The sequence below is a fragment of the Protopterus annectens genome, chromosome 12.part0 (assembly GCF_019279795.1).
Source record: "Protopterus annectens isolate FY-2018-M chromosome 12.part0, PAN1.0, whole genome shotgun sequence".
NCBI classification, from domain to species: domain Eukaryota; kingdom Metazoa; phylum Chordata; order Ceratodontiformes; family Protopteridae; genus Protopterus; species Protopterus annectens.
This window is the reverse complement of record NC_056746.1, coordinates 1,154,846,469-1,154,869,677: the sequence shown is the minus strand read 5'-3', so window position 1 is coordinate 1,154,869,677 and position 23,209 is coordinate 1,154,846,469. Positions and strand designations below refer to the sequence as shown.

The 23,209-nt window shown below is 44.3% G+C and overlaps 1 protein-coding gene across 3 annotated transcripts in view; it reads right to left on the bottom strand.

The window, feature by feature from the left end:
* The window catches only part of SOGA1 (suppressor of glucose, autophagy associated 1), a 972,945-nt gene that overhangs the window by 727,191 nt on the left and 222,545 nt on the right, over positions 1-23,209 (bottom strand). For all 3 annotated transcript variants that reach the window (XM_044090186.1, XM_044090184.1, XM_044090185.1), the window contains exon 2: positions 20,088-20,312. In XM_044090186.1, the coding sequence (XP_043946121.1) occupies positions 20,088-20,312 (225 nt within the window). The remainder of the gene's footprint in view (positions 1-20,087; positions 20,313-23,209) is intronic.

The following is a 23,209-nucleotide window of genomic DNA, read 5'->3' as shown; positions in this document are numbered from 1 at the left end:
CAGTCTCTGTTTATCTTTAAGTTTTTTCGGAAGATCTGCTGTCAGATGGCTTACCAAAGCCATATCTGAGTTCCAGGACTGTAAACAAAAATATCTAGCTACAATAAGGGCCCGACGACAGATAGTTCCGGTGTTGAACAAAGGAAAGAAGCGACATTGGGGGACATTGTGGTCTGGGCCTAAACAAGTGATGCAATAAGAATGAAAGTCTCGGTGTGGTATTTGCTTTCCACAGGCGAGACAATTGTTAACTTTTTCTGACTTCGGTTAGTGCAAGAAAAAAGGATCCCCAACGGGGTAAGAAAAAAAGAGTCCCCAACAGGGTACTTAGCTTTAGAAGACTTCAGCTTCAAATCGGTAGACGAAACTCAGGTAGCAGCCGACCTGCACTCGTGCGAACTGTTTCTGCTTCGGGCTCCACGTCAAGCAAGACTGATGTAATGGTGTCGACTGCCTTACTTTATACTACTGACAACCTGAAGCCAGTCCCGAAGAGACAGCAACAGATGCAGAAATACTAAGCGTCTGGTATTCGGGCTGGCTGAGGGCTACCCTGGCAGGTATAACCCAAATGTGATGACTACAACAGTGAAACACGAAGAAAGTACAGTTGTGTACACATCATAAATGTAGATGAGTGTATTCACTGTTGCAGTCATTACATTTGGGTAATCTGCTGGCAGGTTGCCCTCAGTCAGCCTGAATAACAAAGTCGTGGGTCCTGCGTCGGTTGCTGTCTCCTCTTCTATGACGTCAGGTCGTCAGGGGTATAAAACATGCAGCAGACGCCATTTTATTCAGTTTTTCTTGCCCCAGATGTCAGGTGCCCCCCAAATGGTGAGCAAAATATATATATAAACAAACAGTAAATATATAAATGCACCTTTAGAAACAAACTTTACCTTCAACTAAAAGCAAATACACCATAAAGGCTTTTGTGTATAGTGAAGGAAAGAAAAGGTATAGAAAGCGGGATGGAGGGGTGGGTAACCCGGACTGCAACAGTGAATACACTCGAACATCTACATTTATGGTAAGTGTACACAACTGTACTATGTACTTCGTGTTTCACTGTTGCAGTCATTACATTTGGGTAGAATCCCAAAGCTATGGATGGGAGGATGGAAATAAACAGCATTAGGAGCGGCTATAAGGCCCTGCAAGACTGCAGTGGCAAAGCCTGCCTGGATTTGGAGAAGAGAGGTAAATAAGGCTTTGTGAAGGTATGAACAGAGCTCCAAGTAGCAGCTTCTAGAATGTCTTTGGTTGGGACTCCTCTGAGAAAAACTGCTGAAGTAGAGGCAGCCCTGGTGGAATGTGATCCGATCCCCTTGGGCACAGGTTTACCATGGTGCAAATAGCAGAAAAGAATGCAGTGGCTTATCCATTTAGAAATAGTCTGCTTTGATATAGCCCATCCCCTGCAGCAAATGCTAGCAGTAGTTGCTCAGACTTTCTTAGAGATTTGGTCCTATTTAGGTAGAATCTTAGTTGTCTGTGTACATCCAATGAATGCAAAATCCACTCCCCTTGTTCTGCGATTTGGGTAAAATGCTGGCAGGTGAATGGTCTGGTTAAGAGTCACACTGGATACCACCTTAGGCATAAAAGAAGGATCGGTCCTGAGGGACACCCTGTCCGGGTAAAATATAATAAAAGGCTCCACTGCCATGAGAGCCTGTAGTTCTGAAACCCTTCTTGCTGAAGTGACTGCCAAAAGAAAAGCTGTTTTCCAAGATAGAAATTTTATATCTGCAGTAGCTGCTGGTTCAAAAGGAGGCAGGGTGAGTTTTTCCAGCACAAAATTGAGGTCCCATGCTGGAGTTGGTGCTCTTCTAGGAGGCCTTAAATTTGTGGCCCCTCTAAGATACTGTTTAAGCAGAGGATGATAAAAGAGGGGATGCTCTCTGTTGTAATGAGCAGAAATGGCAGAGGCATGAATTTTTATTGAAGAAAAAAAGATAGGCCCTTGTCAAACATCTCAGTCAAATATTGTAAAATCTGAGGAATATTGGGCTTTGCTGCTTCTATTCCTTGTGCTTGGTTCCAAGCACAGAATCTCTTCCATTTATCAGCATAAGATTTTCTAGTACTACGCCTTCTAGCTTCCAAAATGACATCCATCACAGATTTACTGAGAGGTGGTGTTTGAATAATTAGTTGATTAGCCATGCTGCAAGATTCAGAGTTTGAAGCGGAGTGTGCAGAATTTGATAGTTTTGCTGAGACAGTAGATGAGGTATTTGAGGCAAGTACCATGGAGGAAGGTGAGATATTTTAGAAGCGGGTACCAGTGCTGGCAGGGCCAGTCCGGAGCAGTTAGAATCATTTTTGTTTTTTCCTGTCTGACTTTTAGTAAGACCTTGGAAAGTAGAGGCAGAGGGGGAAGTCACAGACCGATAGGTTTTTCCAGCTGAAGGACAGAGCATCCACTTTCCATGCTTTTTTGTGATGAGTTCTTGTGCAGAATTTGTCCAACTGATAATTTTGGGGAGAGGCAAATAGATCTATGTCTGGGCTCCCCCATTTCTGTGTTAACATGCTGAAGATTTGTGGATCCAGTTTCCATTCGTGCGGATCCGTAGGATTTCTGCTTAGGTCATCTGCCAGATTGTTTTGCTTTCCTGGCAGGAATTGAGCTTGAAGATGTATTTGGTAAGTCAAGGCTGTGTTCCACAAAGCCATGGCTAGTCTGCATCGGGGGTAGGAATGTGTACCCCCCTGCTTGTTTATGTACCACATAACTGTGGTGTTGTCCGTCTTTATCATTAGTTGTCCTGGATGAAGCAAGTCCTTGAAGGCTGTCAGAGCATTCTGAACAGTTAGCATCTCTTTCTGGTTGATATGCAGATGCATTTGGTTTGGGCTCCATTTGCCCTGAATGCATCTCCCTGCCAGGTGGGCCCCCCCAAGCATAGTCTGATGCGTCTGTAGTTAGGGTTTGGGTGGCAGGGGGTAGAGTGAATGACAGTCCCTTGTTTTGGTGACATGTCTCTGCCCACCAAAGAAACTCCTGATGTAGGCAGGGAATGAGAGGGAATCATGGTTTCCAGGCTGTGACAACGTTGACTCCATAAACTTTTTGGGTACCAGTTGAAGTTTCCTCAAATGCAGTCTCGCATATGGAATTAGTAGAATGCAGGATGCCATGAACCCCAAATCCTGCAGAATTGGTCTTGCAGATAACTGGGTTTTTGTTGCCATTTGTTTGAAGTATGTTGTCAGTTGCCTTTGTCTGGCGTGAGGTAAGCCATCTGGGAAATTGTATTCAAGCTTGCACCCAGGAATGTAATTATTTGAGAGGGTACCAGTTGTGATTTATTTTCATTTATGGTGTACCCTAGACATGCTAGAAGCCTTTTTACAAACGCCAGATGTTGAAGCAGAGTGTCCTTGTCCTCTGCTTGAATGAGACAATCATCCAGATAAGGATACATTTTTATGCTTCTTTGTCTGCAGAATACAATTACTGGTGCCAGGCACTTTGTAAAGACCCTGGGCACAGTAGATAAGCCAAAGGACAGGGCAGAGAATTGGTAATGCAAAAAACCTGCTTTGAAGCGGAGGTATCTTCTGCAGGATTCTCTTACTGGGATATGCAGGTATGCCTAAGTCTAGAGTTACTAACCAAGCATTCCTGCCTAGCATAGGCAGTAGTAGTTGTACAGTCAGCATTTTGAATTTTGGAATGTCCAGGAACGTGTTCAGAATCAATAAGTCCAGTATTGGACGCCATAAATTGTCTTTTCTGGGTACCAGGAAAAGTCTTGAATAAAAACCTTGTCCTTTTTCCTTTTCTGGTACCGGTTGAATAGCCTCCATATCCATAAGGGACCTCACTTGTTTCTGGGCCTCTGCCCACTGGTTTTGTGGCAGATCCGGCCATCCGTTTGAAATTGGCAAAGTATGGAAATGAAATCTGCACCCCTGGGATACTATGTTTAATACCCACTTGTCCTGGGTAATTAACTGCCAACTTTGAGCATGAAGTGCTAGTTTCTCCCCCCAAGGGGGCTGCCAAAAGATAAGTGCTTGGTGATGGTAGAGGAAAGGCACTGACACTGCTTACTGTAGGGTTGTGCTTTGTTTCCTCCAGATTTGAAGGTGAAGGCACCCCATTGGTTTGACCTGTAAGAACCCTGTGATTGGTATCTGGAGCCTTTTGAGCGCCTGGATTTGCCCAGAGTGGCTCTATTGGACACAAGAAAGGACCAATTTTTATAGGCCAGTGCCTACTGAACCTGGGTGGCTGCACTTGCAAGAAATCTTGTACAGTTTGCATAGATTTAACTTTGTCTTCCATTTTCCTTAAAACCTCTTCTGCCTTATTACCAAACAGAGTATCATGCTGCAAAGGGGCATCCAACAATTTAGCTCTAACATGATCAGGCAGATTTTGCTCCTTGAGCCAGGCATGCCTTCTAATCACAGATCCAGTAATGGCGGCCCTACAAGAGGCCTCCAAGGAATCAAAACCATATTGCAGAATATGCTTTCCAACCTGTTCTACTGAATGCAATAATTCCTATAACTCTTTATTCTCCACACAATCAGAAATCAACATCATTTTCTGTTTCAGTAAGCCCATAACATCCTGTTGATATTAAAGCATATGAAACTGGCAGTTTAAAGGCCTGATTGCCAAGGTTGCAGACATATAAACCTTCTTACCCCATCTATCCAGCACCCTGGAATCTCTATCAGGAGGGGTAGGATTTTTGGCTCTAGAGGCCTTTACACCCTTGGTACCCTGAGAAATAGTCTCAGGATCAGCAGCAGGATTTTTGAAAAGAAATTTGTGGGAGTCAGAAACTCTGTAATATATATGTCTGGCTTACTAGGAGCTGGAGGCAGGGAATCAGGAGCCATGCTTGATTCCGAGAACACATCAATGATGTCTAATACAGGAGGTATTGCCAAAGGCCTATGCTGAGGAAGAAGAAAGAAATCCTTAAGCCTCTTTTTTGATTCAGAGAAGTCCTGACTCTCCCAGTGAAAATGTTCCCTTAAAGTATGCAAAGTCTCTCCAAAAAAGAGTAATCCTCAGGAGGAGATGCAGATGGGATGGATTCCTCTGAATCAGAATCCTCACAGGGTGGAATAGAAAATTCCTGATCAGAAGAGGAATCAGAAGAAATGGAAACCTGATCTGAAGATTCATAATCAGTGCCTTGCCTAGGGCCTCTTAGCGGGGGGGGGGGGTTGGAAACCCCTGATCAAGGTAATTAAATCCTCAGCCATTTTGATAATCTGTTTTTTTTTAAGGCATAGGGGCCTGAGCACGTGGCTCATGCGTCCGTTTTTAGACCTAGAAGTTGTTTTTGACCTTGTTTTTGTTGCGGGCGTCTGTTTAATATAAAAATGTTGAGGCCTGAAAATATCCTCTGAAGCCGGTGCCTGCTCAGTGGCTCCGGACCCATCCAAGGGAGATACAACCGCGGGTTCAATACTTGGAGAATCTCGCAGCATACTGGACTCCGAATGGGTCTCGGTAGAGGCCTGCGACTCAAAAGTAGCGGGCATCAGGGGCTGCGAAAGCGCCAACCTGAGTACCGGCGACTGGCTTAGGAGAAGCTTCGTCATCTGTTTTGGACCTCAACAGTCTTTTTCTTTGCGTTTTTTATGAACTCCGGTAGTCTGACTGCTAACCGACGACATTTCAGGATAATTAAATCTTGAACCAAAATATTTAGAAGCACTTAATAGTGCGTTGGTTAAATCTAGCACAAAACCGACAGCAAGGCATGTTGTGATTAGGGGTTTTGTGCTAGATTTAACCAACGCACTATTAAGCCTTCCAGCCTTTCCGCAGACAGGGCATACTAAAGATCTTCACAGACAACACCACAGTGATGTGGTACCTGAAAAAGCAAGGGGGACAAAGTCCCAACTTTTCTGCAGGCTAGCTCTACATGTATGGGATCTGGCCATCTCCCAGGGGATTTCCCTCCAGGCAGCCTACATACCATCCCAACACAATTGTTAGGCAGACTCTTTAAGCAGAACCACCTAAGACAGTCACAAATGCATGCTGTCAAGAGATGTATTCCTAGATCTGATCCACAGGTGGGGTATTCCACAGATAGACCTGTTCACCTCCTCCACAAACAGGCAGCTCCAGAGCTATTGCTCCAGAACTCACAACCTGAAGACAGTGCAAACAGACGCCTTCTTAATGTCTTGGAAGGGGAGATTCCTCTATCCCTTCCCCCCTTCCCTCTGATCCAGACAGTACTACTGAAAATTCAGCAGGACTCGCCAAAAATCTTATTGGTGACTCCCTACTGGCCAGGGCAATACTGGGTCCCCCTATATGATGTTCTTCATGTTTCACTGTTGCAGTCATACATTTGGGTAATCTGCTGGCAGGTTGCCCTCAGTCGGCCTGAATAACAAAGTCTTGGGTCCTACGTCGGATGCTGTCTCCTCTTCCATGACATCAGGTCGTCAGGGGTATAAAACATGCAGCCAACGCCATTTTATCCCGTCTGTCTTGCCGTGCGGTGCCCGCAGCAGAAGTAGTTCGCAAGTGCCTGTCGGCCGACTCCTGAAATTTTCGTATTAGAGTTTCAGAACTGAAGTCTTCAAACTAAAGCTAAGTTCCCCATTGGGGAAACTTTTTCTTGCTCCTTACCGATGTCAGTAAAAGTTAATTGCATTACTTGTGGGAAGCAAATACCTCATAAGGATGTTCATTTGTACTGTCTGAGGAAAGGCTGGAAGGCTTGCAGGGCAAGAAGTATGGCTGACATTTCCTTGATGTTGATGTGCCACTGTTTGTGTTAGTCTGTCCACAAACCTTGCACCGCCCTTGTGTCCAGAGTTGCCCCCCCCAGCCCAGATCTGATGCGGCTGTGTGAATGATTTGGAAAGGGGAGGGTTTTTGCAGGAGAAGGCCCGGGTTTTGGGCAACCTGGGCCAGCCACCACTTCAGTTCTTGGCGGAGGCAGGGGAGGAGCGGGATCCTGAACTTGAAATGGATGGATGCGAGTGCTGGGTCCATACCAAGCATAGATACCATTGCATTTTCCTCATGTGTAACCTTGCCAGGGGTAGCATGGGAATAGTAGCGGCCCCCAAGAAGTCTGAGGAATTCCCTCGCAGTCAGGATGGATGAGAGGGGGCAGTTTTTGTAGGTGTTGGGTCAAGGAAAGCACTTTTTCATCTGGGAGGAAGGCCATCCTAAGGTCTGTCCTGATTCTGCATCCTAGGAAGACAATAACTCATGTAGGATTTAGTTGGGATTTGGGGAATTTTATGAGGAATCCTAGAGACTGCAGCAGGCGCAGGAGCTCTTGTGTGGGTGAGGAGAGTTTGTCTGCTGCTTGAATGAAAAGGTAGTCTAGGTATGGGAAAATTTGCATTCCCCTTGTCCTACAGTAAGCAATGACTGGGGCTAGGCATTTTGTAAATACCCTTGGTGCCGTGGAGAGTCCAAAAAGGAAGGCACAGAACTGAAAATGAGAGGAGCCTGCTTTGAATCGGAGGAATGTCACGGACAACGGTTTTATGGGAATATACAGATAGGCCTCCATGATGTCCAGGGTCACCATGAAGGCCTGAGGAAGGATGAGGGGAAAGAGAATGGAAAGCGTTATCCAGAAGGAGGGAACCTTCAAGAGGGGGTTGAGATGGGAAAGGTCTAGGATGAGTCTCCATGGTCCTTCCTTCCTGGCCACCAGAAAAATTCTGGATTAGAAGCCTTTCCCTCGAGCCGATGGGGGGGGGGGGGCTACTTCTATGGTGCCTTGGAGTAGCAGATTGTTTAGGACCTCGGGAAGGAGGGATCTCTGAGAAGGGGGGGGGGATATGTATGGAGGAGGGGAGATCCAAGATATGAAGTAACCCTCCCTCAGGATTGACAAAACCCATTTGTCAGATGTTACTAGGGCCAATGCAGGAGGGCAGTGAGGGAAACAGGAGGATAGAATGATGGTGGGAGGATGTGGGGGTAGAAAAGGAGGCAGGCAGTCAGACACTGCCTGTCTTTTCTGGAAAGAGAAGTCTCTGGGCAGTGGTCTGAGGAGTCCTAGGTTGAGTAGTTTGCCTCCTGTGGGGTCTTCTAGGCCTGGTAGGGGCAGAGGGCTTTGAAGTCTTTCTTATGAATTGAGTCTTGGCTGGGTAGTTCCTCTGGAACTTTGGGATTGGAGAGACAAGGAGACGCTTTAGGTCTTGGAGTTTTCCCTTTTTATTGGGGTGACTTGAAAAGGTCAGCCACCTTGGTGCCAAAAAGGGCAGAGTGATCCAAAGGTTCATCCAAGAGTTTGGCCCTGAAGTCATCCGGGAGGGGCTGTAGATACCGCCAGCAGCATCTCCTCCACAAAGAAGCAGATGCAGCTGACTTAGCAGAGGCCTCAGCTGCATCATACGCACACCTGAGAGAGTGTTTATTAACTTGGGAGATGAGCCCGAGCAAGGAAGACAGGGATACCTTTGCAGCACAGTCTGGGATATCATTCAGTTCTTTGGAGGCTTTGTCTAGTAAAGCTAAGGAGTATTTGGCCATGTGTGATTGGTAATTAGTAGCCCTAAATGCTAGGGTAGCATAAGTGTATATCTTCTTTCCCCACCTCTCCATGGCCTTGGTGTTTTTATCTTCAGGTAGGACAGTCGAAGTAGGGAGAAGTTTGGTTGCCCTATCAGTAGCAATAGAAATAGTAGCTGGGTCTCATGGAGGGCACTTGAATAGGAATTTCTCTGCATCAGGTACCCTGTATAATCTGTCTGCCCTTCTAAGAGCAGGTGGCTGGGAATCTGGATTCATGCATGCTGCAGCAAAAGCATCCAGGAAGGCAAGCTGGACAGGTGGAATAGGAGCCAGGTTAGGAGATTCCATCTGGATCAGGTCATAGAATCTTTTTTGGGCTTCAGATGTGTCTGAGCATTCCCATTTGAAGTATTCTCTCATTAGCTTCACTGTGCCTCAGAATGTAAGGTCATCTACAAGGGAATCAGGTTCTGAAGAGGCTTCTTCCAGGGATCCATACCACAGAGGGGAAGAAATCTGTGAAGAGTAAGACAAGGAGTCATCTGAGGAGTCCGACATTTCTTCCTCTGCAGGTTGGCTAAGAGTTCCCTTCAGGCAAGGGAGGCCTGCGACTGAGAAGAGGTGGAGCAGTAGGAGTAAGGTCTGCAGCAGGCCCAAGGGCCAGGAAGGCGTTGTAGAGGCTCTGGCTGAAGGCCTGCCAGTCAGGCAAGGCCTCTGGAGTTGGAGGAATATGCCTAGTCTTTTGCTTTTTCTTGGAAGGTCTAGCTGGCGTCTGGATGGCGGTAGGCCTGGGAGTCATAGTAGCAGCGGTGGAGGCCATGTCTGAAGTGTCTATCCCAGTTAATGGTTCCCCCCTGGTGTCGGAATCAGGTCCCGGGATATCCTCCCCAGACGTGTCACCCACTCCAGACTGTGTGGCCTCCTGATAGGTACCCGCTTTATCCGAAGTGACAGACGCCACTTCCTCTGCCAAGCTGACAATGGTTACAGGCTTAGAATCAGAGGGAGATGCAGTGGAAGTAGACAGCCGCATGGGCTTGGCCCTCTTCCTAGGTGGTTCGGTTGGGGAGTCGGGGGCGGCTTCCATACAGAGACCGATCTGTCTACAGCACTGGTTCTGAAGGTACAAGTCAAGGGTCTGAAGTTGGCGGCGAAGGGTCTTAGGGATGAACGACTTACAGATGGTGCAGTGTTTGTAATTGTGCTCCCTGCCCAAACAAAAGAGACACTGGTCGTGGGTGTCTTTATGGAGAATCTGACAACCACAGTTGCACTTGCTCTTACCAGACATTAAGACTACAGTACTACAAAAAGGACTGAAGAAAATCCCCAGCGAGGTACTTCTCAATGCGAAACTGAACACCTGGCATACGGCTGGGGGCTGAAAAGTTCTGAGGGCTGGTGTGCACAGATGTCACATTTATGGCCCATGTACCTGCCAACAGGTCAGATGTCCAACGCAGCATCAGGGACTGGAAAAGCTTTGGAAACCTGGCTGGACAAGCTGAACAGAAGAAGGGTAAACCCACTAGTGAATACTGCAACACTGGAATAGAAGGACATCAATGCAGTCACTTTTGGTAAGGCCTAAATTTGTGTAAGCCATTGGAGAAAAGGATTTCTGTAAAACAGCACTGGCTAAGTGGAACCTACCACCTCACAGCATAAAGGGGGGGGGGGGGGGAGCCATCCCGCTGTAAAAAAAGCTTGGAGATTACCGACAGAAAAATTAACAATGCCAAGTTTTGCAGAGATACTGGTTAACACCAAAATTAATTCCTTTAACACAGTAGCATAGTAAGGGTCAGGTGAACAGCAGCAACTCTCCTAGACACAAAGTGTTAGGAGGCGTAACTGAGAGGTTTGAAATTCAGTTACTTTTTTTCCTGTACCAAAATGCAATGTTGGTACAGAAAAGCACTTTAGTTTCTTTTTTTTTTTCTGCTCTTCACTTAAAAAGTTGGGGGCTATGGACTGAATTACTGTAGCAAGCCAATTCGCTTCCCATGGTAATCCAAAGATGTGTGTGTTTTTTTTTTTTTTTTTTTTTGGGGGGGGGGGGGGCATGATGGTCTTCAGATCTTTGGAATCAGCCAATTTTTGATCTGAGAGGGTGGGTTCTAGTTTGTGGGACTGGCACAAGGTGCTGCTATGCCCTCTGCTTCAACATGCATTTCCAGCATTTTACTTTAATGTCAATGTCACTGGCTAGGTTGAGATCCCTGGAGCGAGTGACTCTTGTTCCATTTGATTTGCAGATGTGCAGCACTTCCATTGCAGCAGGGTCAGAGGCTGCTCTGTATGCCAGACACAAGTTGCCTCTCAGCAGCCTGTAAGCTACAGAGTACAGTGACGGGGGCTTTCAGTCTCTCCATGTAGGTCATGTTTTGGAGGTTCTAAATTTTTCTTGGTGAGAAACCTCTGTAGTCTCTCCAGCAACTGCAGGTGTCTGTAGAGGTACATGCAAAAGGGAGCATTGTACTCTATTAGTGGTCTGATGAAGGTCAAGTACAGCGGAGTTATCACATCCTTACTCTTGGATGAGATACTCTTACTTATGAGATGAGCAACATAGAAGGCTTTCCTTACCACTGTGGACACGTGGTGATCGAAGTTTAGACCGTTACCAACCTGGGTTCCCAAATCTCACACCACAGGGTTTGAGCTTAGAGGGGGTGCTGCCAATACCGTAATATGCAGGGACGGGACTTCTTTGCCAAAGTGGATAATAATGTACTTTTTTGAATTTAGTTTTAGTCTGTGGCTTTGGCACCAATCATTTGTCTGAGTTGGCCCTTTTTGTAATACGTTAACATAGTTTGGGGACTCAATGACTTGTCCAGTTTGCGATCATCAGCAAACTTGGTAAGCCACAGGCCATCTGCTATCACCTGGCCTTCCAACAAATTCCAAACAGTAGAGGGCCCAGCACAGATCCTTGTGGTAAACTATTGGTAACTGGTCTACTGGTAGAGGTGGAATCCCCAACTTTGGCAGTATGCATTCTCTTGGTGAGCCAGTCGACTACCCATCCAGTGATGTATGGGTTAATCCCTAGCTGGGAGAGTTTCTCAATGACACCTGAGTGGGGCACGGTTTCAAAAGCCTTGGCTATGTCAAGATAGGCAGTATGTACTGTTTTGCCTTCATTCAAGACTTTGGTGACATTTTCAAAAAAAATCCACCAGGTTCAATAAGCATGATCTAACCTTTACGAAGTCAAACTGGGTCGGAGCAAGAGCTTGAAGGTCACCTGTGTCTTTGTTAAGGTCCATGATGATACTTTCCACAGCCTTGCAGATGAAGCTGGGTTAGGCTTAGGAGTCTACAGTTCCCAGGGTTGGTTGATGGACCCCCCCCCCCATTTGTGCAAGGGGATTACTGTTGCTCTTCTCCACTCTGCTGGAACAAAGCCAGTGCTCAGGCTGAGAGTAAAGACAGTGTCAAGTGGTTCTACTAGACCTTGTTTTAGATTGTTTAGTAAGCAGCCTGAGATGTTATCTGGTCCCACAGAGGCAATGTTTTTGGCCTTTGAGAATGCAGATATGACCTGCTCTTTGGAGATACTAGGTAGAGGACTGGTGTCAAGTATGCTTTGGGGTATGGCTGTTGGGGACAGGGAGGTGATGTGTGTGTCAAACCTGTCAGCTAGCAGGTTGGCAATTTCCTGGATTCAGTCTGAAAGGTACCTTCCACTATAAGTTCGGCACATAGCTGGATGTTCCCTTTTAGATTTCAGATGTAGCTAAAGTACGGCTTATGATTATCCTTGGATAGGGATGCTAATTTAGCTTTGTAACTAGCTTCAGAGGACACCACAAGATATCAGATTTACTTGTTCAAGCTGTGGAGAGTATTACTTTACTGAATACATTCCATCATGTTCTTAGACATCAGTTTCTTCCTTTTGTTACATAACCTATTTATAACTTGAGGTCCACCAGGGTGGCCTGTTTTTTTCTGGAGGACATGGTTTTGATTTGGTCAGCTACAGCCACGTCTATGCAGTTGTTTAGGGAGTTATAAAGCGCATTTGCATACTCCTTTTCATAGGAGCCATTGTTTGCTGTGTTAGCAGGGGATTTGAAACTTTTTATACCAACACCTAGTAAGCTGTAGTTTGCTTTGAAGAAATGTTTAATTTTTTTTGCTCCTGTGGGGGTGTTGGGTCCGATTATTACTTCGAACGAGACAGATTTATGGTCTGATCGTACCAGGGAGGGCAACACACAGGGGTAGTGCAGTGACCTCCTATGTTGGTGAGTACCAAGTCTAGGACATTTGAGCTCCTTGTGGGGTACAGACTAGCTGCTCCAGGGCATTTACATTGACAAAGTCCATGAACCATGGGGCGAGCATGTATGTGCTCTTGTATGTCGCCCAATCAGTTGAAATCTCCCATGACCAAAGTGTTGTCTGCATAATGAGCGACTCTAGTAAGTACAGGTAGGTGGTGTGCTTCTCTTGGTTCACAGTGGGGGGCCTGTAGCTAGCAGTGATGTGGCAGGGTGTTTTACCTATAGTTGGATCTGGAGTAGCTCAAGGGAGTTGTTCTTCTTTCGGCTTTTCCTGGTTAGGGGTCGTCACAGCAGAACTCCAGTCCGCTAATGATTGGCAGTAGATTTTTCCGGTGCTGAGGTGCCAGCCCGACGCCCAACCTTCAACGAAGGCACGCCCATTCACGCATGTCTTTCAAATGCCACTCGACCATGGGAAGGACATGCAGACTCCACACAGAAGGCGCTCCAGCTGAGAATTGAATGGGAGAACCTATTGCTGTGAGGCAACAATGCTACCGCTACAAGAGAGTACAAGAGAGTCATACTGTTTAAACAGTCTTGAGGTGTATTTGCCTTTAATGAAGATGGATACACCTCCACCTTTAGTTTTTTCACACTTGTTTTGGGGTCTGAACATGTGAAAGATATTGTAGCCTTGCACAGCCAGGGTGCTCTCTGTTGGCTTGAACCACGTCTCCGTGACTGCACAGACATCAGCATCTTCCAAGGTGAGGAGTGCTTCCAGGGAGTGCAGTTTCCTGTTTAGGTACCAACCATTAAGCAACATAACCTTGAGTTTGTCTCGAGTGGATTTTTTTTTTTATATCAGAAATTTGTTGTTTTGAGATTGCCTAAAAAGGTACTATGGGGAGGGCAAGTGCCTTCTCCAGTATCCGAAAGTCTAGAGGAGACCGGTGAAGACCATCTCTGGCAAAGCAGCATGGTCTGTCAATCATGTCTTCCCAGGCTGACAGATACTTGATCCCCTGGACTGACACCAGAAGCTAAGCCAATTGTTGAAGTCAATCATTTTTTTGTCTACATTGTGGCATCATCCTGGGTGAAGGTAGAATGTTGCTTAGGAATGGGGACATACCTGCCTGGGATAATACATAATCTGAGAGTTCGGTCATGTCTCTCTTCATACATCTCAAGTCATTCATCCCAACATGTACTATGACAGAGTCATAACGGTAATTGTTGAGTGACTTGAGTGTGTGCATGATTTGACTGATCCTAGTACCTGACAGGCAGATGGCCATGACCTTCTTGTCCAGCCTGGTGTGGGGGACATCTGTGTGCCTCACTATGGTGTCACCTATGACCAGGATATTTGGTTTCGAGGTGTTTTGCCTTATGGCCTTATTTGCTGAGACACTGGTATGTGTGTTGTGTGTAGTAGATTCTATTTGCTTGGCAGTGTGCGCTAGATTCTATTTGCTTGGCAGTGTGTGCAAGTGGTGTCATGCTTGGGAGGTTCTCTGATCTTTTGCTAGGCTTCTACTGAGTATCCCAGTGTATGTGGGTTTGTGTGTTGTGACCTTGCTTTGTTTGAGAGATGTGTGTGTGTGTGTGTGCTGCCAACCTGTTTGATGGCTAGTTTATGTGAAAGAACAGATTCGAAATTCATACTGTAATTACATCCCTCAAATTGTACTCAAGATCTTGGGTGTGGGACTCTAGCCTATGTTAAAGGCATCCAAAGTTGTCTCTTATTTGGGGCAGGTTGTCTGAAAACATCAGCTCATTCTTACTTATTTGTCTTATCCAACAAGGCAGGACCATGGACAAGCCATTCCAAAGACTGGCTGTGCTGCTCTTCCTCAAGAACCCCTGCAACTTAATCAAGGGAAGTCATTCCAGTGGCATCATCAGCACTGTTGAGTCTGGGTACCCCAGGATCCTCAGGGACTCCTGGGCAGTGACCAGTGTCCTTAAGGCAATGTCTTGGAAGAGGGGTAATGAGGCAGTTAATGATTTCCTGTGAAGGAAATGCTCTGGATACTGCTGCACTGATGCAGACCTCCATGAAAATAACAGATCTGTCTGAGATCAACTTTGATTTGGTACTATTCAGGGACAGTCACAGTTTGTGGATGTAGTCTAAGGTAAAGTCCAGGAATCAGTAAATCTCTTTCTTCCTCTCCTCCTATGACTGGGACTGGACGGGTAATTGTCCCAGTAAGGATAAGTGTGAATGACCTTGATTCTGCAAGGAGCAATTTCTGAAGCCGTGAATCTAATTGGCAATGCTCAGATCTGCTCAGAGCTAAAACAGAATGGCATTAAATATACTGATTCCAAGGATATTGCCAATATTAGTGCAAACTTCACCCCCCTTTCACCCCCTAAAAGGCCCAGCTCAATAAAAGATTGACAAATTCCGGTAATAACGACCACACAGGTAAAAAACACACTCTCCAAAGCTAAGAATACAGCATCCATGGGACAAGACGACATCCCAGGCTGTGTATTACATGAACTACAAAATGAACTAGCACCTCACCTAAGAATCATGTTTAATTATAGCCTCACCTCAGGCTTTGTGCCCACTGAGTGGCGCACAGCTACAGTTATCCCACTCCACAGGGGGGGGGGTCCACCTTGGATCCCGGGAACTACTGCCCCATCAGTCTGACGAGCCTGATCTGTAAGGCCATGGAACATATCATGGAACCTATAAACAAAGACATTGGCAACCTTCAAACACTGGACCCCAGGCAGTTTGGGTTTGTGAAGGGCTGATCTTAGTTTCCTGAACCTGACTGATTTCTTTGAATCAGTCTCCAGAGCCATGGACAAGGGTAAGGTAGTCCATGCAGCCTATCTGGACCTCGCCAAGGCCTTCAACACCATCCCCCACTCTGGAATCATAGATAAACTTGCTAAGCTGGGCATTAATCTCTACGTCACTCGATGGGTTGCCAACTGGCTTACTGACAGAACCCACACTGTAAAAGTAGCAGACTCCAAGTCCAGCTCCTGACAAGTGGAGTACCTCAGGGTTCAGTTCTGGGACCGCTCTTGTTTGACATCTACTTCTCTGAAGTACATGCCAACACTAAGGGACTCCGGCTAACAAAATTTGCAGATGACTGCAAACTGGGAGCCATTACTGAATCCCCAAATGATGTGGATATTCTACAAAAGGGCCTTACAGAAACAGATGCATGGTGCCAGAGCTCAATGCCAAGAAATGTATAGTTATCTCCTTTGGGAAAAAACATGTACCCGTGAATTACCACACAGGTGGCAGTATACTAAACACCGAAAGTGTGATAAGAGACTTAGAGACACAGGTGGACAGTGGTCTTACCTTCAATAACCACATCGCCACAACAGTCAGCAAATCCTTCTATGTGGCACACCTCATCACCAAGGGTTTTTCATCCAGAAAAAAGGAGGTCATTGTCCCACTGTACTCATCCCTCATTAGACCCATTATAGAATACAACGACCTGTTTGGTATGTACCTCTCAAGACATCTGCAACAACTGAAGAGGCCACAGAAATACCTCACTAAAAAGAATCAGACCTAAAGCAGATGCCCTATGCTGACCATCTAAAAAACTCCACCTATACTCTGTCGCATATCATGTACTCAGAGGCAATCTCTGCTCAACATACAAGGCCATGTCAAACCCAGAGCTATTGGACAAGCTACACTTAAAGAAACCCCAATCCCTCAGAGACGCATGCTCCAGGGATCTAAACCTTGTCATCACAATGAACAAAACATGCTAGCAGGATAGGTTCCTGACCCAGAGACACCCCAGACTCTGGAATAGACTGCCCATACATGTCAAGCAGGGCGCCTCTTTGGCTCTCTTCAAAATTAACCTTGATGATTGGATGGGAGATAGGAAATTCACCCCGGGGATCACATCAGTTGCCCTGCTAGACAGGGGTCCAATACTCTGGGAAGAAATAGTCAGGGAATTGTTATGGCTAGATTTATATAAAGAATCTGAGGGCAGTATCCAAGCCAAAGGGCAAGAAGGTAAATTGATATTATGGGAACATGAGGGTCTATATTATTAAAACGAAAGATGATTTAAGCGAATGCATCTTGAACAACACAAATGCATTGAACACAAAGAATAGCGAAGCACATGACTACCAAACTGTAAAAGAGCAAAAAGTTTTGTTTGGCCAACCTTGGAAACCCGGTGTGATTTTCAAACTAAGGAAAAACATAAGTAACTTGTTTAGTTCATAAGTATGAACTTGAAACATGACATGTACAAAAACATTCCCCACTACACAAACAAACTAGTCTACTACACCTTAACTGTGCATAAATGAGAAATAAATATACCCAATATAAATTAAATTAGCCCGTGTCTGTAACATCATAAACAAAAAAGCAAGACGTTATGATGCATTATAGCTGGACCAGGCATGTGTGTGAAACTACACTTTCAGCAACATAGCAACTGCATGTAAAAACTCTGCGGTGCTATATTCATGTTTCCTTTGAAGTACACTCTGTAAATGTTCTTCCCGTTCCAAAGTTTTCCTTTTTTTAGAAGAAACTGCACAAGGTGACATAAGTTGTAGACATATTTAGTCAACTCTGTTCTGTTCACAAACTAACACAGATAGTACACATGGAATATCAGAAATAAGTCTACCAAGTAAACACCTAATTCATCTGTGCCACCCTTCCACATAATTCTGGGTTCGTGGCAAAGTATCGTCATTTAAAGATGACACATTCCAGAATGAAATAGGGTAAATTGGAGGGAATCGTGTAGGTGCTACGTTACGTGCAAGTTGTTTCCTTACACAACCCAATACGTATACATTAGAGAAATAATTAATCATTCTTTACCTTCAGTAGGGAAAGTTTTACATAACTGTTTAAAGGCTGGAATTGCATCACTCTCAGGAAGAAAGCTCAAAGCTATTAATTCCTTCACTGCACGTTGGAATTCAACAGATGTTCCATACAAATGTGACAGTTTTAGCTGTTGAATGTTCCTCCATACACTGAGAAAAATGAAATAAGCGCCCTTTGCTACTTACATCAGCAAAATGTGCTGCAATACTTTTTATTGTTGCCAATTCAAAGTCACACAACAGAAACTTTACTGTAGGGGTTAAATGTAATGTAGTACATAAATTAAAAATACAGTCCCACAAAGTTATACGACTTAAAAGACTTCTTCGTCATCAAACAGTAAGGCAAAGAGAGGCATTTTTGTTTACCATTACGACAAATTAGTGCGTGAATGCTGTAAAGCTGTCTGCAGAACTTTCCTTTATATGCACACCATCCATAAACCATACTTCACTTTTACACATATCAGCAAGGTTTTCTCTTGTTGTGAAGACCAATACATTTACATTGCAGCGCATGTCTATCTTTCGTTGTTGCATAAAACTATAGTATTTCAGCTTAAAATAATCTAAGGAAACATTACTAAGATTAGTACAGGGTGTAGAGTGAGTTAACCAGCTTATTCGCCATACTCTGTTAACATGCTGTAACACTGATCTTCGTGTAGGTAATGTCACTACACTTTCAAAAGTACTAGCTAAGATGTCATCCACAAGTAATGCAGGGGTGCTTCTGCAATCTTTAGACATTTCTTTAACTTTTGACAAGCCTTACACTTCTCAATTTCTGTGGGATCAGAGGTATGATCATGACAGTTTGATTTTAACAGGATTTCCTCTACCCCTGTTGCTGTAGTTATTGCCCTACTCTTACATCTCTATTTTTTAGTCGACAGCACCAGTATTTTCTTGTCTTTAGCTGTTTTTCTAAGATGTACAAGTAACAGTCTATCACTAGCATATCTTTTCCTTTTTGTGACTTTACAGTACAATAGCTTTTACCTATCACACCAGGTCCAGTTGGTACAGCGGAAGCCATAGTTGTATACACAACATGCCATACGCATGACTAACTCCTCTGATTACTTAAGTACTTCCTAAACTAACTGAATAGTGCAGGTTTATTGAAATGTTTTAGACATTTCTAAAGTTTATTTTATAGGTGTATACGTATACTATTTACTTCAGCAAATGTGTGAATTATTTCCTATTTTACTTTTTACAGTAAAGTAATTCCAGTATTGTGTAAAACTACTGCTTGTTGACACACTTAAGTCACAGATGGCATCTGGCCAATTATGACAATTCGGTTTTCTTTTTTATGTTCCTTTAGCGGTTTGTCTTTCAGGCACTTCGGTATTTATGTGTCACTCAAGACGCATTCGCTTAAATCATCTTTCGTTTTAATATAGATCCGAACATGAAGGCCTGCATCCTTGAGCTTTAAAGTTGCCATCCATACCTAAAGGAGCAAAGGTGGACAAGAGGCCTTGCAAAGTCATCTTAAACTTTGGATCAAAAGGAATTTGTTAACTTTGACATGCCTAGAGTGGATCTCCGTGTACCCTCTTCTCCTTAGGGCTCATGAATAATCTTTTATGGAAACTCCTAAACCTTTGACCACTGCGGACCACTAATGTGGCTCCCTGATGCATAACTGTAAAACAAGGGGCTGCGGCAAGTATTTCTGGGCTTTTGGAACAGAAGGGATGCCCTGTTTTTGGGTTGGGATAGAAACTGCTATCTGTAGTGTTTTCTCATGTTTTGCAGAGCCCCTTTGTCATTTGCTAGGTCTATCCTGTTTTGGAGGAAGAAGGCCAATATTGTTTGGACAGGGAAGCAAGGTGAAGGATTACAGGCAGATGTGAATCTTCTGGGGATTGGGGAGAAAGAAGTGATGTAGCCTCAGCTGCTTCCTAGTGGTACTCAGCCTGTGGACCTTAGACCACCCTTTGACTTCTGGATGCTATTCCTTCTGTCCATTCCTCTTAACACTGAGGCAGCTTTCCTTGCCTCCAGTAAAAGGGTCACTGCTTGGTAGAGTAATTCAGAGATATAGCTAGCTCAACTAACACCACGCCAGTCCCATAAACTAGCACACTCTCTTAGCTCTTGAAGAGAGCAGCAAAAGAGAAAAAAATCATGACCCTCCCAGCCCACAATCATAACCCACCAAACCACTCCCCAGCTTTTCAAGTGAAAAGTGAGGATACCAAATTAAGTGCCTTTCCATACCGGCATTACAGTACAGAAATAAGGTTCAAGCATGCCCTCTTTGCCCCACCCTTGCTACACTACTGGGGTAATTCCTGAAGTATCTGGGGACTGAAGATGAAACTTCACCAAATCCATGGTCTTTCTCTTGTCCTCTAGTCTCAAAGACAGCTGAAGTAGAGAATTCACGAGTACATTTTTGTTAAGTGGCATATCAAGAGGTTGTGCATTTATTTTTCTACATATGTAAAATCAACAATTACCTTTGCATCTTGTTCCAAGCCACGGATGAGTTCTCCATCCACTTGACCTGTCTGGGCAACTCGCAGGCTTCTACGCTCACTCTTTCTTAACCTGTACTGTAGAATTCGGCACATTTTGTTAGCTTGATCCAACTGCTGTCGAAACTCTTGTAGCTGGTAGACATCATCTTCCACGTAAACATCTCTCATTTCTAACATTTCTGCTCGCAATTCCTCTATCTCATCCTGGAAGGAAAAAAAAAATAAAAAGTTTTAGTATTTGATATTTATCCTTTCTCACTTCATAATTTCTTTAAACACCTTCATTACTGCATATTACACAGTGACATGGTTACACATTCAGTAATAAACAGCAAACAAACCATTGCATAGACTTTTCCTTCATGCGTTATACATATATGGTTTATTTCGTAATTCTTATTTAATTTTTCAATACTTAAGATTGCTGAAGTCCTGCTTTCTTGAAATTTCACTCCTCCACCACCTGAATATTATTCTCCATGTATTGTTCCTCAAGATTCTATTTATTTCTATGTAGTTTGAATCTTTAGAAAAGAAAATGAGCAATTTCTCCATTCTTTTATCTCTTTTATAACATTAAATAATTATGTTCTACTTATTTTTGTTTCAGATTTCTATTTTCTAGAAATTGCTTTTTTGGCAGCCGAAAGCATTAAACTTGGTAGGACACTACCAAGTCTAGGCAATTATTTTTCTGTATCTCAGCTCAAAATAATAATTTTCTTAATTACAATAACTTGCCCCCCAACAATTTTGACAAAATGCTTGGTAGGAAATTTTTAACATCTACTAACTCTTTACATTCCCAAACAGGTATCCCAAAAATGTTTTTGTTGCTGGTTTTCCAACAATCACGGAAATGAACTCCATGCTGTCTGGTCTTGGTACCACCTCTCTCTTGGGGTTAAGATCACATCAGTTACAAATACTATGAGTACAGGGCAGATTCAACATGGCTGAATGAACACACTAAAGGGGACTTCCCTCTGACAGCCAGCATGGTGTGCCTTTCTGAAGTACTGTGGAGTCTTAGAAAAATACACGGTCAATCCAGCCTTCAGTTCATATGGTACTAAAACAAATATAAAATTCTCTCCTGCAATCAGTGGTCAAGTAGACATTGCTACAGACAGGTGATTCTGTGTCTGAAGGCGTACACAAATGTAAAACTCACAAAAGAAGCTCTACATTTCGTGGACCTCCCTCTCAGAACTAATTAAGGCAGTTTTCTTTGGTGTTACTTTTCATCAGAACAGTTTTAGGGTGGCATCCTCAACATTAAAGAACATTTCCTAAATTGTGGAGAAAATTCCCACTATGAGACCATGCAAAAGATCAAAGCTGCTCAGGGCTTGCAAGAGTGCCCCATTCCCCATAGTGTTGAAAGTTGCTGGGCTGCCTTTCATTCAGCACGAGATCAGCAATCTCCTGGCAAGGAGTTTATCTGTTTGGACAATAATTGGACACCTTTCAGTGCCACTAGGCTTGCAAGATTGTTCCTTCCACATCACAACATCCATAATTTGTTTACCAGAGTAGTACACTGATCAGCACTGACCAATTTCAGACTCTGATGCAAAACATTTCGCAAGCAAACAATACAGAAATGTAAGCATAACAGAATAATTCAGATCAATTACATAGAAGAAAAAAAAAGTACAGTTGTGTACACTTACCATAAATGTAGATTTTAGAGTGATATTCACTGTTGCAGTCATCACATTTGGGTTATATGCTTCCAGGTAGCCTTCAGTTGGCCTGATGATCAAAGTCTTGGGTATAAAGCATGCAGCCGATGCCATTACATCATTTTTTTCTTGCCCCCGATGTCAGGTGCTCCCATAACGGGAAACAACTATATACAAGGCTATACCTCCAACAAAAAGCAAATGCACCAGAAAGCTTTAAGCATAAAAGCAAAAATAGATGTATACTCAATAGAAGTCAGGGGACTGGAGGGAGGGTAACCAGGACTGAAAAAGTGAATACACTCAAACATCTACAGTTATGGTAAGTGCACACAACTCTACTATGTTCTTCGTGTTTCACTGTTGCACTCATCACATTTGAGTAGAATCCCAAAGCTAAGAATGGGAGGAGGCAATTAAGATAGCATTAGGACCAGCTATTAGGCCCTGCAATACTGCAGTGGCAAAGCCAGCTCTGGATTTAGAGAAAATTGACAAATGGTAATGCTTGGTGAAGGTATGTACAGAACTCCAGGTAGCAGCTTCTAGGAAGTCCCTGGTAGGGACACCTCTGAGAAAGGCTGTAGAAGTAGATGCAGCCCTGGTGGAATGAGGTCTTATCCCCTGTGGGATAAGTTTTCCATGGTGCTTACAGCAGAAATGAATGCAATGGCCTATCCACTTAGAAATGGTTTGCTTTGAAATGGCCTTCCCCTCTGCCCCTGCAGCAAATGCAACCAGCAACTGTTCAGATTTCCTGAGAGGCTTAGTTCTGTCCAAGTAAAATCTAAGTTGTCTGTGCACATCCAAGTAGTGCAGTATTCGTTCCCCTTTGCTCTGTGGATTAGAAAAAAAGGTTGGCAAATGAATGGACTGATTAAGGGCCACACTGGACACCACCTTGGGCATAAAGGAAGGGTTGCTCCTGAGGGACACCCTGTCCACATGAAAGATGATGAAAGGCTCCACTGCCATAAGGGCCTGTAATTCAGACACCCTTCTTGCTGAAGTGATGGCTAGAAGGAAGGCTGTTTTCCAAGAAAGGAATTTCAACTATGCATTTGCAGGTGGCTCAAAGGGAGGCAGAGTGAGCTTTTCCAATACAAAGTTAAGGTCCCAGGCTGAAGTAGGGGCTTCTCCTGGGTGGTCTTAGGTTGTTGGCCCCTCTGAGGAATTGCTTCAGCAGTGGATGAGAGAAGAGGGGTGGCTCTGTATTATAATGAGCTGAAATGACAGAGTTATGAATTTTGGAGGAGGAAAAGGAAAGGCCCTTGTGAAGCATCTCAGTTAAGTTTTGAAGAATAGGAGGTAAATTGGGTGCTGCTGTGCCCATCCCCTGAGTTTGGCTCCAGGAACAGAATCCTTTCCACTTTTCAGCATAGGATTTTCTAGTACTAGACCTCCTTGCCGCCA